Source organism: Aristolochia californica, unplaced genomic scaffold (assembly GCF_029961685.1).
Source record: "Aristolochia californica isolate CCGP_79_NKW_82.1479 unplaced genomic scaffold, dmAriCali1.0.hap1 SCAF_5, whole genome shotgun sequence".
Taxonomy (NCBI): Eukaryota; Viridiplantae; Streptophyta; class Magnoliopsida; order Piperales; family Aristolochiaceae; genus Aristolochia; species Aristolochia californica.
In genome coordinates this window covers 4,546,685-4,564,600 of record NW_027182214.1, presented here as the reverse complement: position 1 = coordinate 4,564,600, position 17,916 = coordinate 4,546,685, and the positions used below count along the sequence as shown (strand labels likewise).

At 34.9% G+C, this 17,916-nt stretch overlaps 2 protein-coding genes across 3 annotated transcripts; one reads left to right on the top strand and one right to left on the bottom strand.

Moving 5' to 3' along the window:
- Window positions 1-4,731: 4,731 nt before the first annotated feature.
- Window positions 4,732-9,051, top strand: LOC137966248 (uncharacterized). Of its 2 annotated transcripts, none has more exons than XM_068812815.1 (3): window positions 4,732-5,706; window positions 7,184-7,249; window positions 8,609-9,051. In XM_068812815.1, exons 1-2 carry the CDS (start codon window positions 4,813-4,815, stop codon window positions 7,211-7,213), a joined length of 924 nt encoding a protein of 307 aa, XP_068668916.1. In that variant the 5' UTR covers window positions 4,732-4,812; the 3' UTR covers window positions 7,214-7,249; window positions 8,609-9,051. The 2 variants fall into 2 exon arrangements, with proteins under 2 accessions (XP_068668916.1, XP_068668915.1); XM_068812814.1 differs by having other exon boundaries at window positions 7,166-7,249.
- A 4,774-nt stretch (window positions 9,052-13,825) lies between these two features.
- LOC137966571 (pentatricopeptide repeat-containing protein At1g62350-like) lies at window positions 13,826-16,644 on the bottom strand. The gene is made up of 3 exons (XM_068813237.1): window positions 16,277-16,644; window positions 14,398-14,804; window positions 13,826-14,019 (listed from the first exon to the last, which is right to left on the bottom strand). The coding sequence occupies exons 1-3, from the start codon at window positions 16,619-16,621 to the stop codon at window positions 13,929-13,931; spliced, it is 843 nt and encodes a 280-aa protein (XP_068669338.1). The 5' UTR covers window positions 16,622-16,644; the 3' UTR covers window positions 13,826-13,928.
- Window positions 16,645-17,916: the final 1,272 nt, after the last annotated feature.

Here is a 17,916-nt window from a genome sequence, read left to right as displayed (position 1 = left end):
TTCATAAGATTACACTAACACAACAAATATTTTTCATTATATTTTCTTTATGATATTTTAATATAATTAAATATATTATTATAAAAAATATCATTTTAAAATTTATGTTATTTTTTCTTTTTCTCCAATGATCTTACTTTTCAACTGCCCTGGCCCCTGGCCTAGGGGTGGCATCAAGCCGAGCCGAGCCCGAACCTGCCTATGTTCGAGCCAAGCTTCGAACCAAGCCTCATCTCGAGCCTAAAATTGTTATCAAGCTCGAGCCCAACAATTTTAACCGAAGTCTAGCCGAGCTTCAACATACATTTAAAACTTTTCAAAAAACATATATCAAATAAATTGTATATAAAATTATGCATACAATTTACATAAAATTGGGCATGACCTCTACATAAAATTGGGCATAACCTATATATATATAATACGTGTATAAGATTGGGCATAACCTCTACTTAAAATTGAGCATAATCTATGTATATAATACTTGCATAAAATTCGGCGTAACCTATACTTAAAATTGAGCATAATCAATATACATAATACCTACATAAACACTTCATAAACACTCCATAAACACTCCATAAAATTGTCTATACATTCCATAAACACTCCATAAAATTGTTTATACACTCCATACACTCCATAAAATAGTCTAAACATTCCATACACTGCATAACATTATGAATAAACTCCATATAATAATCAAATACAACAAAATTAAATGAATTATCACTATTAATTTACAATCACCCAAATAAAAACTATAAATCTATTATAAATTTACAAACTATAGTTATTTCTCTTCATGCTAGAAAATAATATACGTCCCTGCATAAGCAAAATCTCCACCTATGACAAAAACAAAAAAATAAAATTAGTTATTGTCAGATAAAAAAATACTCTTCCACTACTAGTTACTTAATGTCGTTAAAAATATTAAAATTACCATGATGAGAAAACATGAAAAATCATGTAGCTGGTAGCATTATCTCTACACTCTTCTTCTCAGGTTGTAATCATAAAACAAAATTTTAATAAATAAAACTAAAAAATACCATAATAAATAATTAATCAAAGAAATTCACCTTTTGATTTTTCTTTACATCGTGAAGAACCCGAACCCAATCACTGTGACAAATCAAAGCTTGAACTGTAATTGGTGCCAAGGAAGAACGATATGAGTCTATTACTTTACCACCAACACTAAATGTAGACTTTGAAGCTACTGTGGATATGGAAATTACAAGGATGTCTGCTGCCATCTTAGATAATACCCGAAATTTTATATGATTCACTTTCCTCCATTCTAAAACATCAAAATCATATTGTGAAGTTCCCTCACAACTATATACACCTTCTTCAAGATAAATTTCCAATTCTGACCTTGGTGAATTAACTATATCCACTTGTTTCATATAATTCATTAACTTTGACAAACCGGAACTTTATGAAAGCCTACGACTTGTGAAAACACCCATAGAGCTAGTACTTGATACAATCTCTTCATTTCTAATATCCACATTATATAAGGATACATATTCATCATAGATCTCATATAAGGTACGTCGAACTAAATTTATATTCATTGTAGCTTCCTCCTTAAGAATATATCTCTGGAAAACACATTTCGAAAACCCTTAATTTGACCCTTGGATCTAAAACTGAAGCAAAAACCATCAATAAATTGCATTCACCCCAGTACTTCTCAAATTTCTCTTTCATTCTACTAACTATTGTCCTAATAAAAATATTTTCATTTGTAGAATGAAAATTCAGAACATCTTTTACCCTATATACCTCACTAATGTACAAATTAGAAGTAGGGTAGTCACTCCCAGAAATTATATTAGTAATTGAATTAAAAACTTCTAGAATCTCACACACCATGTCAACCTTTTCCCATTCATCAAGACTTGGCAAACAATCATAAGTTGGTTCTCTAACTTTAAATCTAGAGAATGCATATTTGACTTTTAATGCAGAAGACAACATGTCATAAGTGGAGTTCCAACGAGTTGGACAATCAATAACCAACCTCTTTTCACCAAGTTCTAGTTATTGTACAATTTCAGAAAAAGTGCAAAGTCTAGCCTTAGACAGATTTATGAATTTGAAACTTTCACGCACATTAACAATGATATCCTTAATCTGAACAAGACCATCTTAGACTAATAAGTTCAAAATATGAGCACAACAACGCACATGAAACAACTTTCCACCTCAAACCAAATTTTCTTTCCTCGAAAAATCTTATTTCAAAACTCTTATACAAACATCATTATATATAACATTATCAATTGAAATACTAAAAACTTTTTTTTCGATCTCCCACTCCTTTAAACACTTGTAAATAGCATCTACTATATCAACACCATGACGAGGAGGAGGAACATGCACAAAACTCAAGACTCGTTTTTGTAGTTTCTAATTACTGTCAATAAAATGCCCAATAATAACCATGTATTCAATCTTTTGATTTTGGGACTTCCAAAGATCCATGGTAAGACTAATCTTGTTAATCTCTTTTAACAAAATTTTCAATTTCTTTTTCTTTGCTTCATACACCTCCATACACTCCTTAATGGTCTTACGAGATATTTTCTCATAATTCATATTTGTCATCTTCATTACAAAATTAAATCTCTCATCTTCTACATCATGAATGGATGCTCATGCATAAGAATCCAATGAGCAATGACAACTCTCATTTTAGTTTGATCATATTTTCCTCCAAAATCCATAAAAAGAAGTCCAGATGAACTCTGATCAACATTATACACCACTCCCACTGGTTGAAAGTTTAAGGTTTTTTGTTTTCTCATTGCCACTTTTCTACTAGTGCAACGTTTCAAATGCCGACTCATATGTGTGGTCACTCCACTACTAATAACACTCAAATTGATTTTACAATGAACACACCGAGCCTTTTTTGTACTATTAAGTGATACTTCTTTGAATTCCAACACATGAGACTTTTTTTGTCTTTTTGAAGTATGGGTAGTGTCACCTACATCCTCATTTATGGTAATTTCATCTGGGCCTACTTCTATGATAGAGTATAGTGACTTTGGTGGAGTTGAGTCACTATTTATGGTCACACTACAACTAGTGTTAATTATTGATGTCAATTTAGGAGGTGTTGACATTCTTACTTCTACAAAAAAAATAAAATTATAAATTAAAAACATAAAAAAAAGTATGTTATCGTAATTTTAATTTTCTCAAGTTAGGACATGATTTTTGTCTACACAATTGCTTCAAAGAGCATGTTATCGTAATTTTAATTCTCTCAAGTTATTGAAAAAAAAACAGAACCAAGTCACAATAGAAGCTGCAGAAAAAAGATAAAGACTAATCATTGCATTTTGGATAAAAAAAAGTCCACTACCAGATAAAATATAATTAATATGGACACAATCTATATGAACAAAGATCAATATAAGTAGTGAACTAACAAAAGTAGATGTGCAGTGTACATTGAAAATGTTGATAATCCACATATTGTGACTAGAAGAAGGGCTTTGAGACTTTGTCCACAGGAAAATCGTATAGGATACCAAATGTAGGACAACATATGAATGACGATAGTACAAAATGCAATGTTGAGCAAATGATGAATGATCATTTTCAGCTTAAACAAATTCTTAAAAGAGAACAGAAGTTTTATGCATTTAAAACCAATACCGCTGATAGCAAAATAGGTGGAAATTGGAAGGTCAAAGTTTAGGTGTGTGAGTAATAAGATAATAATCAACTACATGGTCTGCTAAATTCTCTTCATGCTTAAAAAAAAAACCACATGATAGAAAACGGATACGAGATAAACTTATTGATTGAGGAAAAAAATGTAAAAAAATGATTAAAATGATATATTTAATTTTATCTGGAACATATACAACTAATCCGAGAGTCCTGTCAACCAAAGGTTAACTAGACTTACAGAAGATAAAAATGAAAAAAAAAGAAAGATCAACACCGAAATCGCAGAGGAAGAAATCGTTTATAAGATAAAAATTAAAAACAAAAATCAACACCGAAATCGCAGAGGAAGAAAACGTACAGAAGATAAAAATGAAAAAAAAAATCAACACTTTTAGAAACAGAGAGTGTTCGCTGTTCGGGGATATCTCCAAAAAATTTCCAAGAATGAAGGAGCACTGCTGAAACGAAGCGAGAATTAGAGATTTAGTTCGGCGATGCAAAAAAAATAAAACATTAAATAAAAATCTTACCTCCCGTCGGACCGTTGCTTTCGTTCGTCGGCGATGAAGAACTTCGGATGAAGAAATCGAAGAGGAAGAAGATAGAAGAGGAAGAAATGGTAGAGGACAAAATCGTAGACGAAAAAACCGAAGTTTGGACAAAGATTGAGGAATCAAAGAGGGTGAGGGAGAAAGAGAGATTTAAAGACCAAAATCCCCTGTTTTCCATGAATACCTGTCGACGTACTCTCTCTTTCCCGAAAATTTTCCTAACTCCCCCTCGCTGCTCGTTAAATTAACGAGTCGGTTCGCGAGCCGGCAAATCGAACCTGGCTCTGCTCGAGTTCAGCTCGTTAATCTAAACGAGCCTATTTCTGATATTGAGCTCAAGATCTAATGAATCGAACAGAGCCGGCACTAAGCCGAACTCGAGTCGGCTCGGTTCGAAGCCACCCTACCCTGCCCCTGGCCCTTACACAAATGGAGTTTACACCATTTCGACATATTTTCTATTTCCGTTTCGCTGCGGCTCGCCATCGGCAGATTGAAGAGAAAACCTGTGAAACTGTGAAGCTGTGAAAGAGGTGTGACCGCGGGCGAGAGGAAAACCATGGCTGTCGAAGCCAACGATATTCAGGTGGCGAAGATCGCCATACCCGGCCCCACTCTGGCCGCCATTCTCCAACGGTCCTCCACTGCCGCCGGTGACATCGACGGCCTCCTCTTCGGCCACATATCACAACCTCCGGCCTCGGAACTCACCGATGACGACCAGCCATCCGCCAACCCTGATGCCACCCTCATCGCCAGTGTAACCTCCCATTTCTCCTCTAATTCCCTCTTCTCCTTCTACGACTCTTTCGGACGCCTCAATTCCACTGCCCTTACCCGTTGCCGCTCCGCGCGTCCTGCTCCTCTTCTCGGTTGGTTCGTCTCCCGTCGCCGCACTGGTCTACGCCCTTCCATGCGCGAGATAGCTGTGTCTGCCTCTCTCGCAAAAGCCCTCTCTAAGGATTCCAATCTCAGCAACTACATCTTGCAAAATCAATGTCAGCATTATCCCTTGATATTTCTTCTCGTGTCGACTCCTCTCACGTCATCTGAATCGCTCATCCACACTCATGAGTACCGTGCTTTCCTGTACCGGCCGTCGAGACCGTCATTCGAGCCTAAATCGGTGGATGTCATCAACATTGGGCCTGCATTCCGGGGAAACTACGGTGCCTTTAGTCCCAATTCGGAGCTCCCGTGGCTTCCTCTTGGCGCCGCTGGTTTGGAGGAGGAGACAAAGGAGGGCTTGGACCGGCTGAGGAAGGTCTCCAAGGAGCAGAGGGTTTTGGACTCGTGCGCCGAGGGGTATGATGTTAGGAGACTCGGAAGATTGGTTGGCCCGGTAGCGACAAATTATGCCTCGCAAGTGGAAGATTTATACTGTAAGATGCTGGCGAAGCTGGAGGGCTTGGCGAGGGTCGTCGAGAAGAGCTCCGCTCAAGTTCTTGAACAGGTTAGCCATGTTTTGGAAATACTGGAATGTTTCTTCTTCTTGGCCTTTTTATTTGTGAGAACAGAACGATGAGAGAAGTTTATTTTTTGAAGGCATGCTGTTCGCTTGTATGTAAGTAGGTAGCTGTAAGTTCTCAATGTGTAAATCTCCATGAAACTTTATCTTGTTAAGTGAGAGAGAGTCATAAATTACTACAAATAAGATGTCTCTTCGATGCCATAATGCTAAACCTATCACCAGCTCTGGTAGAGAGATAGACAAACAGTTTGTTCACTGCATGATTAGGATGCAGTGTGTGTTGCGTGTTCGATGTTGGGAGCTCAATGCAGATCTGTTGTGGACGCAAGATTGGAGTATATGTGTTTTGCAACATTTGAGAAGTGATGAATTCATAGATTGCTGCGTCTCAATGGATGGATGGCTGGGCACAATGCCCTGTGTCCTGTTGTTCAGAAGTACTAAATTTCAGCTTGTTTCAGTCTTCTGTATTCAGTTATATACAAGGTGCGGAGTTCCGTTTGAGGGAACAAGGGTATAATATGTGAGAGCGATGAATCATGGTTTGCTTCAGTGATGACTGGTTTTGATGATTTATGGTTTTGTTAACGGGATAATCCACTTGTCTTAATGCCCTGTATCCTACAGGTGAGGAAATATTAAGTTTGTTCAGATGGATGTATTCAGTGATGGCTACTAATATTTGTTAGTAATCAGGGCTAATTTCTGATGTGGGTAGGTCTGTAATTTGTTAGACAAAAGTGTCTAGATTTCTGAATTGGTGTGATTATTATTTAAATCTTGAGGGTGTTAAAGGGTGTTTTACTCTCTTTTGTATCAGTCCTAATGTTATGGACTTTTTAGTTTTTTTGTAAAACCCTTAAGTGAATTAATAAACATGATGGGGGGCCAATCTATCCCCATCTAATAGGCTGTACAGCAGACCTATTCTCTTCTATTTTTTTCTTCTTTTCTCTCTTATCTCTTCAATTTCTCTTTTATCTTCTTTCTTTACTCTATTCATTTGAGATCAATTGGTCTTTTTGAATTTTGATTACACAGACATCTAACACTCCTTTCCCTTGGTGTGACTTGAACCTCAGATCTCACAGTATAGAAAACCCCTTGTGACCACATTGAGCCAAAGGCCCAATCCAAATTTTAGATTAATTTTTTAACTGTAATGAGATGAAAAGATTTTTAATATTTTGTTTGCATGTTGAAAATACCAGTTAGAGCTATATTAGGTGCTAGAAAAAAATGTTTGACATTTACACATTTCAGAATTTTTATATTTTTACCTTAATAACTTTTTATGCTGTTGGTACTTGTGCCTACTTAACGTAACTCTTTAAAAAATCTTGCATCTAAAATTTTAGAATAACTTAAAAAATCATAAATGCTGTTATACTAATAAGTATGTAAGATTTGTAAAAATGAATTCTGACTTATATTTTAACAGGAAAATAAAAATATGAAGTTGAGGAGCAAAGTTGCTGGCTTAGACTGAGCATGGTAATGTTCAGGGATTCCTTGTAGATATCAGGTAGTGCTTTCTTTCCTAGACATTTTGTTGTCATTTTTTAAATTTTAATATCTGATATTATTGAAAAAATTGTCTTGCTTATGCTTGTAGATGTGTGTTTCTTGTCATATCTGGTTCAATTAAGACTATGTTCATTCCATGTACATCACATAAGAACCTTTCTGTTGAGTTGGTGTCACTTTAGTACTATTATCCGTTTAATTTGAATTCCTAGCACCCAATTTCTTAACATGTAATTGCTACCTACAAATTGGTTGAGTTGTGAATCCTTGATTTTTCGTCTGATTTTTTTTTTATATCTTTGTGCATTTATTAATTCATAGTAAGTTCTGAACAGCTTCTGGTTATGGACTTTTGTCAGTAGGATACATTCCCAAATTTGAGATCATTCAAGTAGCAGCAAGTTTCGAGTTTTGATTTCTTACTTATAATTATTAATATTATTTATTTGTCACTGCAATTTATGTGAAGAATAAGTTTGCACTAAATATGTTCTTAATGACATTGTGTGTAGATTCTTCCTACATAAATCTAGAACAAAAAATGCCCTCTCTACAAGTTTCCTCGTTTTGCTGACAACAACTTGGAGGGGTATTGAGAATGGGATAAAAAAAGCATAAAACAATGTAATCTAGTGGTGAAGTCATTTTTATGATGGAGATCATGGAGGATAAGTAATGGGCAGGCATAGTCTGGGAATTAGCTTGCAAGCTCTTCATGAACTATGTCGTGCAATTTTTTTCTAAAGCTCATTTGAGATGCATTGTCATCAGCAGAATTTCAGCATGAGCTAGGTGGAGTCTTTTAACAGCATGCCCATAATATGGGCATATAGTTTATCAGGCTCTCGATGATCTTGACCATGTAATTGTTTTCTTTAACTTCGTTTGGGGATTCTTATCAGCAGAAATTCAACATGAGTTAGATGGAGTATCCTTCTAGCAATATATCTTCTCAGAAGAAACTGATTTGTCTGTTACTTTGAAGTGCATTGTTATATCTTCCTAGGTTATCCTCCTTTGCTCATAGAACCTTTGACTATGGCATTGCATTAGTATTAGCATCTTCTTGGCATTTTTGTTCCTAATCCTTTGAAAAATGTTGCATGGCGTTCGTAGCTTTATCTACTATCTTCTGTTTTATTTATTTACTTTGGAATAGTCTCTGTTAGTTTTATTTTTTCTTGAATACCCACAAAAAGATAAAAAGGATATCAAATTGTTGAAATCTTAAAAGACCTGAATTCGAAAAATATCCGAATTTGAATTTGCTATCAGAATACTATGGTAGTTTTGAAGAAAACATAAATTTCTTTTGTGACTAAAAGATTTGAGATGGCTGACATGGATTTTTATGCAGAGCCATGATGCAGATGTTGGGAAGTTGTAATGAGATGAACAACATCAAATTGTATTAATTCCCTGGAAAAATTATACCTGGTCTGTTCTTGTGGAGGTAGAAGGTTTGATTTGGATTCGGAATGCCTGCTTGAAGCTCAGTTGTAGTTAAGAAGATAATTACTTGTGCAGGAAAAATTATTGTCATTTTCTGTGTCTATTACCCCGTATTCTGGATAGCTGCAATCCTGAACTTACAATGAAGGCATGATCCCATGATTGGGGCGAGCAGTTGGAGGATGCTTAATGGTGAAGGTTTGGCATTTTGAATGAGCTGGAAGTCTTCTGAATCCATTTTAAATGAAACTGTTAAAGCTCAATTGTCTCTTTGGTTTCCAAGCTTACCAATTTCTAAAGCAATTGTTGCTCTTCGATGCTCTGCAATTAAAATCATCTCTTTGGGTCTACTATGGTAAAATGATTTGCAATTGAATTACTCTATTTCTGTAATTCATGCATGACAACTAAACAAGATAACCTATATTTTTGTTTCATTTTTGTTTCATTTTCTCTCTCATTTTCCATGGGCATTCAAACAAGAGAAAATAATTTTTTTCTTTCTTTCTCCTCTTCCTTTTCTTTTTTCTCCACTTTAGGTGTTCCAAACATAAGCTATGTGCCATCTAACGTTCCCATGCCAAGTGAGTTATGAGATTAAAGGGGGGTTAGTGCACTAGAAAGTGAAAGTGAAAGTAAATTATTCTTTTGTGGTAGTGTGCTTAATGAAAAGTGTGTAAAATACTTTCTTGTGTTAATGTGCATAATGAAAAATTTAGTGGAAAGTAGAGAATGAGTTTATTAATAAAATATTTTGATAAATTTAACTTTATTAAGATAGTTTTTTATTTAATTTTTTAATTAAAAATGAGATAAAAAAATTTATATTTTAAATACAAATATTAAATTAATTAAATATAAAAAAATTATACCTAAACAAACATGGTTACTTTTATGATGGCGTAATCAAATTTTTACTTTTATGATATCTAAATTATCACTCTTAAATTAATAATTTAATATGCTATTAAAAGTAGTAAATATAACAAGTAAATAAATAGGTTATTTATTAATAATATATATATATATTTGTTTAGTTCAAATTAGTACTAGAATTACAAAGTAAAATAAATATATTAATTTATCTAATTATAAAAATTAAATACTTAAACTAAAATATTTACTCTAGATACTTGATCAAATTCGTATGTTTATGATATCTTAATTATCACTTTTAAATTAGTAATTTAATATAATATTAAAAGTCAAGAATATAATAAATAAATAAGGTATTTTATTAATAAAATAATATAAATATTTCCATTAAAATGTAATTGAATCAGTTTAGTCTCATCATCGAGCATCGAGTGAAAGTGAATTCACTAATCTCATGGAGTGAATTCACTTTCACTTGTTTTTTTCTCTTAAACGACTTACACAATGCACTAACATTTTTGGAGACAGTTTCCCAGTGAAAGTGAATTCACTTTCACTTATAGAGTGCACTAAAAGGCCCTAAATCATTTTTGTAGGATTTTAGAGGTGCCATCATTGTACGAGTTCTAACAAGTAGTGTTGGGATTTCTGTTTATGAGGTAGGACTTATATCATAATATATACTTTTACACTATGTTTGAAATACAAAAAGTGGAGAGAAAAGAAACGGCAGAAAAGAGAAAGAGAAAAGAAAAGAGAATGCCTATGGAAAATAAGAGAGAAAATAGAAGAAAAATGTAGTTTCTTTTATTTAGATACACATGAAAAAAATAGTAATATTTTAAAATTTTCTCTCAAGTTTCTACTTTTATTCATTTTTCCAAAAATTCCATCATTTTGTGAGAGAAAATTTATTAACAAAGAGAGAAAGTGATTTTCTCTCTATGATTCTTTATTACCAAACAACAAAAAATACCTTTCTCTCCCTTTTTCTTTTCTATGGGTTCCAAATAGGTCCTTAATGATACCCTAGTAGGCCCTCTAGAATTCTAAAATTGCCCTCGAAACCAATTTATGGTTCTTTAAATAGGAGGTTACTGGCCTCCTCGGGAAGGGAAATGTCCATGTCATCTTGAAAAAGTGGACAGTTCCAACATTTGATTTAAAAAATAATTTATCTCATAATGACAAGGCCATGCATATCTTATTCCGTGAGTATTATCAATCCAATTATACACAACCTTGGCAATCTCATTGGATGACACTAGAGAGAGTACTTCGATATCTAAAGAAAAATTCAGGTCAAGGGTTATTATATAAATACCATGGACATACTAATATCGAGGATTTTGTAAATGCAAATAGGGCTAGTTCTCCCGACAACAGAAATCAACTTCCAATAATTGTATAATTATGGGAGGTAATTTAGTCACTCGGAAAAACAAAAAAAAAAAAAAAAAAATGTTGTGGTTAGATCAAGTGTTGAAGTAGAATATAGGATCATGGCTCATACAATAAATGAGATGTTATGACTCAAATCCTTGATGACAGAACTTAGGTTTCCAACAACTGAGCCTATGCAACTCCACTATGACAATCAAGCACCCGTCCACATTACAACCAACCCAGTTTTTCTTGAAAGAATAAGTACATTGAAATTGACTGTCATTTTGTTCGGGAAAAATTACAAGGTGTCATATCCATACAATATCTTTTAAGAACCAATTAGCATATATTTTCACAAAAATTATTCCTATAAATTCTCTCTACTAGTACCATATTGGGAATATTTGATGTTTTTGCACCTGCTTGAAAGGAGTGTTCAAGTAGTATGAATTTTCAAGTTCATTTTCCTTTTACTCATGTACTAGGGTTTCTACCCTAAAGCTATAAATAAGAAGTTGAGGTGGGGGAGCCCTCCAAACTTTCTCCCTCTTGCCTCTCGTGCTCCTAGTCTCTCTTTCCTAGACTCTCCTTCTCTTCTTTCCTACTTTATTCTTCTCCCAAACCCTAGTTTCTTCTAAGAATGAAACCCTAGAATCTATCAAAGGTCTTGTAGATAAACTAAGAATCTAATACTTCGCTATATCAAGTAATGGTTGAAAATTTATAGAGTATCTATCAATTGTCAAAGCTAGAATAAAACTTAACACATGTGTCCCATATAATTTTACTAATTTCTAAATAAACAAAATTGTTAGCTACTGACTATTCCATATTATTGATGAGCCAGTTTATGATTAGGTGTTTGAGGTGATAAAAAAGACCACAAGGTGCCCATGATAGATAATTGAATAGCCTCGTCAAAGGTATAGTTATAATCTTGAGAAAGTCTTGTTTGCCAAGGTTGCTTAAAGATGCACCCTCAACCATGTTGAGAAGAGAAACTGATCAAATTCTATAGATGAAAGGAGAAGAAGGAGAAGCATCGCATAAAACTCTACACCAATGCATGAAAGCGAGAAGAATGGATGAATGTTGAATGTGTGGCACTACCCAACTACGAAATCTGAGCACACAAGAGTAAGTCTTGTTTGTTCAAGAGATTGTCTGAATGAACACATGCATTAATCTCCTAATCTAACAAGGAGTGAAAGAAGGAGAAGAATTCAACCGAAACTCAAAACTTCTGGGTTCAAAATGGAAACTCGCTCCTAGAGTGAGCGTAAGTAAAGTAAGTCAAATGAAGCAACAAGTGAAATATTTTAGAGTTCAAGGACTCATGAAAGCCTTCTATTCTACTTAGGAGATACAAACTGACTTCTCCTTTTTTTGTATCAAAGAGGAATAGCAACAATGGATGTCCTTTAACCTAGATTAGAGTTTTCTAAAGAAAAAAAAAAAAAAAACGATTTGCTTCCAAAGCTAACGACCAAAAGTGAGTCAAAACACTGTTAGAGCAAGTAAACATGCAGGGTTCTAAACATCCATTATACTAGTTTAATGCAGCACAATGGAGCAATATAAGGAGAAAACAAACTTGGAATTTCTACAGCTGGTACATGCAACCTAACAAAGTTTAAGTTTTACCCAGATTTATACATGAAACTATGCAATAAAAGTGAAGTGTTTCATAGACTTCTTGAGAGTGGATTAATAACCTGAAATTATTCTAAAATATGAGCAAAAAAATTAAAATAAAATTAAGAAAAAAGTTAACAAATTTATTCACCCCCTCTATATTTGTTCGTCACAGTATTCTCGTTTGTTGTAGTTCCATTGGGTCCCCACCATCTGAAATGCACATGTTATGCCTCACATAACTTTTGTGCCTTTTCTTTTCATTACGTCTATATTGCCAAGAAGCCATTATACTTGATTGGTGGACTTGGGGGAATAATCTTAGCATTTAGAGAAGAGCATCTGAAGTTTGAGGAAGCAGCTCATTATGGGAGAGAGAAAAGATGATAGAGGAAATTTCTGAAGAAACAAAACATTGCTGGTGTGCCCATTAGGATGCAATGGTCAGGTTCAACCATGCAAAATTGTCATTGAACAATGATGTACTGAAACAGGTCACACCACTAGTTAAATTGTCATTGAACAATGATGTACTGAAACAGGTCACACCACGAGTTTGATGGCCAGTCCAGTCCTAACATTATTGATTAGGATTTCTTCCGAACTTGCCAACAATAAATCACTCAAGGTCTGTTTGGAACCCCGTGGAAAAGAAAAGAAAAAGATAATTTGACCATTATTATTCCAAAAAATAGTTAATAAAAAAAAGAATTTGATCATTATCTCATTTTCACTAACTATTTTTGGGAATAATAATGCACAAATTCTCATTTTCTTTTCTTTTCTTTACCAGGGGTTTCAAACAGACCCTCAATGATTTCAAGTGAGAATTGCCAGACTGCATGGCACATTAGAAACGCAATCATCAAGTAGACTGTCAATCCACTGAACAAAGCCACAAATTGACAACCTATAAGTTAGTATACCGCAATACTTGAATAGCTTGCTCTTATGTATTGTTTTTTGTTCATTTGACAAACTTTTCTGAAATTTCTATAAATTTCTTTTCAGGCTTAAAGTCTCAGAAGAATTTCAACAAAATTTTCCATTTAACCTTTTCCTCCACTGTACCTAATTCTGTTTCTCATGTCTACTCCAAAGCTGAATGTTTTGATAACAATAAAATACATTAGTATCTTTTAGCAACACAGGAGCAGAGTTTTGTAATTATACTAAGAAAATTTCTACTATTTGAATTTAACAGTCCTTACAACTCCAGACATAATGCAAATACTAAGAAATTGGAGGATATGAATACTTTACCACGCAGACTGTAGCCCTTCACTTCAGTTCTATCGAATCTTTTGGTAGACAACAGTTTGCATTCTCTATGGATGAGGTTGACAACCCCAAAAGCAAAGAAAAGATGGAAAGAGAAGTTTGATATTGCAGAAGGTGCTTGGCTCCAGAAACTGACATCTGCAGCATATGGAGATTCACTCTTTAATGGAATACAGTATACATTTTGAAATACATTTTGAATAGTAACATCAGGAGACGCATATTCTCAGTTATTCCATTCATAATCTAGCTTCTCTTCTCACATCAAAATTGAACCAGTCTAGCAGGCTTTATTTTCTTCACCTAATCTGAGGAAGGAAAGTAAATCTTCAAATATCAAGGAATCAAAAATCCTTGAGAAAAATAAGGCTGAACCTTGCTGTCTTTAGAATCTATCATAGTAGCTTCATGCCTAACTGATGGGTTGGCAATACTTGAAAAAAAAAAAAAACTTTCTCTTCTGTATTTGAATCTCAGATTGGTTTCTCCTAGGTAATGGACAAATGAGTCACTCACTCATCATCAGAACACTGGTCCTGCTCATCAAAGAGGTCTTCAGGGGGTTCATATACACTCATATCAGGAAACAGCTCCAAGAAATCCTCCTTAACCTTCTCTCTCAATTCTGGATATGGAAAGAGTCCCTTCAAGATAACTCGATATGGCAAACAAATAAGTGGGTCAACAGACTGCCTCATTTCCTCATAAAACTCCATGGCTAGGGAAGGCAAGCCATTATCCAAGAAGGCCCTAACAATGTCACCATAAGTGTGCTGATCAAAACAAACCCCCTCTTCCTTCAGGTCACCCCAGACCCGCTTCACCTCATCTACTTTTTTGTTCCTTGCAAGCATCAAAAGCATGTCTCTGTAGAAGTACATGTCTGGCCGATACCAAATTTCCTTACGAACTGAATCGTATATCTAGAAAGAGGAAATGAAAGTCAGTGCCAGGAAAAAGAAAATAAGAAACAGTTTTACTAATATAACAAGCAAAAACATTAGAAGGCACATACCACCTGAGTCATCATACCAAGTTAATGGTATGAGTTCAAGCTTCAAGACTAATAAGCTCAGAGTATATTAACAACAATGCTTCCAACCATAGCATTTTATTTTCATTCTCTTTCATTCATTTCTTTTTAAAAGGATGACTAACTTAAGGGGACACCATATTATGAACTTGAGACATTTCATCACTATATGAATGCTCAAGGGGTTTGTTCTAGTCAAGCTCATTATTGTTTTGAACCACTAAAGCAGTATCCAGAATGCCTAATAATAATTAAGTAGACAATCATGAAACTAACTAGTTCAAAATTACTAAAAAATAAAAAAACAGAAAAACACTTTTCAGTAATTCTTCAACACTTGAAATTTAATTGTTTAATTCCAGAAGACTGAACGACCACTATCCAAACTACTAAGCCTTCAAAACTAAAGCTAGAACACCAACCTCTTTAACCAAGCAAGTTATAAATGAATCAAAGACAAAATCAACATGTTGGGCAGGTTATTGCAACTTAATTGCTTAATAACTTTGGTGCTGACTATCTGATTCTACTTTGTATGATTACCCAACTAAGAGACACTTTGACATGACTACAATCCAATCAAGATGTAAAGAAAGTATATCACAAAAAAAAATCTTCAAAGCTGGTATATTTATGTCTTTAGTGCAAAGGTTGAGCAGATAAAAGCAATCTACCATCTATTCTGCACTCTGCTTGTTAATAATGTGAAGTCCTTAACCTGCTCACTCTAAGAAGTAGATTACCACAAAAGGCTCTTTTAACGGAATGAAAATTACTTCTCTCATCGTGTGATATCCAGTTTCCAAGTGAAGCAGTGAGGTATCACAAATAGAAAACAGAAAATCTTGATTTAACAAAAAAACACCATGCAATTTCACTTTATCCAAGTGCATACCACTAACATAAAGATTATGGTTCCAAGTTAAAATATATTACTATGAAATATAAATCCCAATTAAGTGATTTTGGTAGCTTGACCTCCAAAATAGGAATCCACACTAGCATTTGAGAGACTGCTGAAACCATATGCAGGTGAAGTTCTCGAAGTGAAATCACTATTACTAGTATTTTTTTTTTCCACCATTTATATTTTCTAGGGGTACAATCCAGCAAATCAAAGACGACCTACACCTTAGCTACCATGCTTAGTCGACACTCATTAAAACTGTTAAGTACATTGAAGCCTCAATCGTGAAATCTACCAGCTGCTCCAAATAATAGGAAATATATTCAGCACATCATCATTTACGCGGGGATGACAAATCATGCATACTGAACTGTACCAGTAAGAACCAAATCTTAAAATTTCAGAACTACGGTCGCAATACGTAAGAGGCGAAAAATAGGACTGCAAAAAAAAACCTTCATAGATAGAAAAATCTGATCCTGCCGTTGAAACTCTGCGAGAACAGCTAGAAGATCGGACTTCAGGAGTCGTGAGACATGAGTTTTCATGAACCTTTCGAGTCGAAATCTATCTGAGACAAGTCTCTTGAGCTGTTGAACGACAAAGATGCCTTCTTTACCCATTTCCTTCTTCCGACGCCAGATTGAGAGACTAGGGCTAGACGCTGAAAAAGAGCGATTTGTGGCAATTCCCAGTTCAAGCTTTTCATTTCTACAGCCCTGAAGTGATGATCGTAGTGTTGGAGCAAGAATTTGCAGAGAGGGAATTTCGGCGAAGAGTTTTGCTGCTCGACCAAACATAAGAGAAAAATAATAATAGCAAGAGGCCCTTGCCTGGTGAGACGAAGAGCTGAGTATCGGCGCCAACGGCTATTTATTATCCCAAAAATTTTAATACTTAAAAATAATTTCTAATATAATAAATAGAAGACTGAAATAATTTAAAATACCTTTTTAATTGAAACATTCTGTGAATCATCTTCCCATAAGACACCTTAGAGATTCTGCCATATTAATTATTATTGTGTAAGACTTATTTCTGTGAGGGTAAGGTAAGACTTTTTCCTATTTGTTCTTTAATACTCCACATCAAGATAGAGTTTATAACTTTAACTTGTAATGAAAAAGATTTTTTATCTTAAATCTTATTTGGCTAATAATGTTTTTATAAATACAAAATCTTTATCTTTTGTTCTACCCCTTTCTTGAATATTACGGTCACAAAAAAATTATCACAATATGTGAAATAAAATACTTCTTGCTTGTACTTCTCCCCCCTTAAGTTGCGAATAAAAAGGACATAGAGATCCAACTTAGACAAAATACAATATGGGAGATGAAAATTACTCATCGTCATATGACAAAGTTCCATACACCGTTCAAAATGGTCATAGTCTAAAATACACTTTGATCAATTTCAAAGGTGGAAAAAGTGCTCACTTTTATGGTACAACAAAGAGATTACTCACTTTTTAAGGATAGTTTTAAAAAGAATAATCCCCCCTTGCTTTGCATCAACCAAGTACTTATGGGGGGGTTAGTCAACAATGAACTTGAAATGAAGTTCATGCGCATTACATAGTTCATTTGATTAGGCCGTTAGCGGTGAATGATGCTAGCGCTCATTTGAAAACAGCAGGTCATCCTCTCAGGCGAAAACGGTGGAATTGGGTTTAAGTCCGATTTTCCAAATCTTTCGCTTGAAGCCTCCCCTAACCAAAATATTTTCCCTCATTTGCGCTCTGTTCTCCCTCTCAGCGTTCCTCTCCCAAAAAAATTTATCCCGCTCTCGTCTCCCTCTCATGCTCTCTTCTCCCTTCTCCCTCTCTTGTCTCCCTCTCTTGCTCTCTTCTCCCTTCTTGGCCTTCCTCCTCTGATTTTCCCCCCCTCTATCTTCTCCCTCTCGGCCTCCGTCGCAGAGCTGCCATTGCCGATCCTCTGTCGCATGGTCGTGCCACCGCACCGTCGTAGAGCCTCTCGGCCTCCCTCTCGACGTACTGTCAGAGTACCACCTCCGTCGTCGTTGCCTGCTAACTCGCTGTTGTCTCCCGCCATTATTGACGTCGTGAGGAAGACGACGCTGTGATTTAATTTTT

What these genes read in the sequence shown, in the direction of transcription:
- LOC137966571 (XM_068813237.1), bottom strand. Translation starts at nt 16,621, where the DNA reads ATGTTTGGTCGAGCAGCAAAACTCTTCGCCGAAATTCCCTCTCTGCAA. An exon ending in AGATTTTTCTATCTATGAAG is followed by an intron (nt 14,805 to 16,276) that starts GTTTTTTTTTGC and finishes TCCTCTTTCTAG; the next exon opens with ATATACGATTCAGTTCGTAA. An exon ending in GACCAGTGTTCTGATGATGA is followed by an intron (nt 14,020 to 14,397) that starts GTGAGTGACTCA and finishes CATATGCTGCAG; the next exon opens with ATGTCAGTTTCTGGAGCCAA.
- LOC137966248 (XM_068812814.1), top strand. Translation starts at nt 4,813, where the DNA reads ATGGCTGTCGAAGCCAACGATATTCAGGTGGCGAAGATCGCCATACCC. An exon ending in CCGCTCAAGTTCTTGAACAG is followed by an intron (nt 5,707 to 7,165) that starts GTTAGCCATGTT and finishes ATATTTTAACAG; the next exon opens with GAAAATAAAAATATGAAGTT.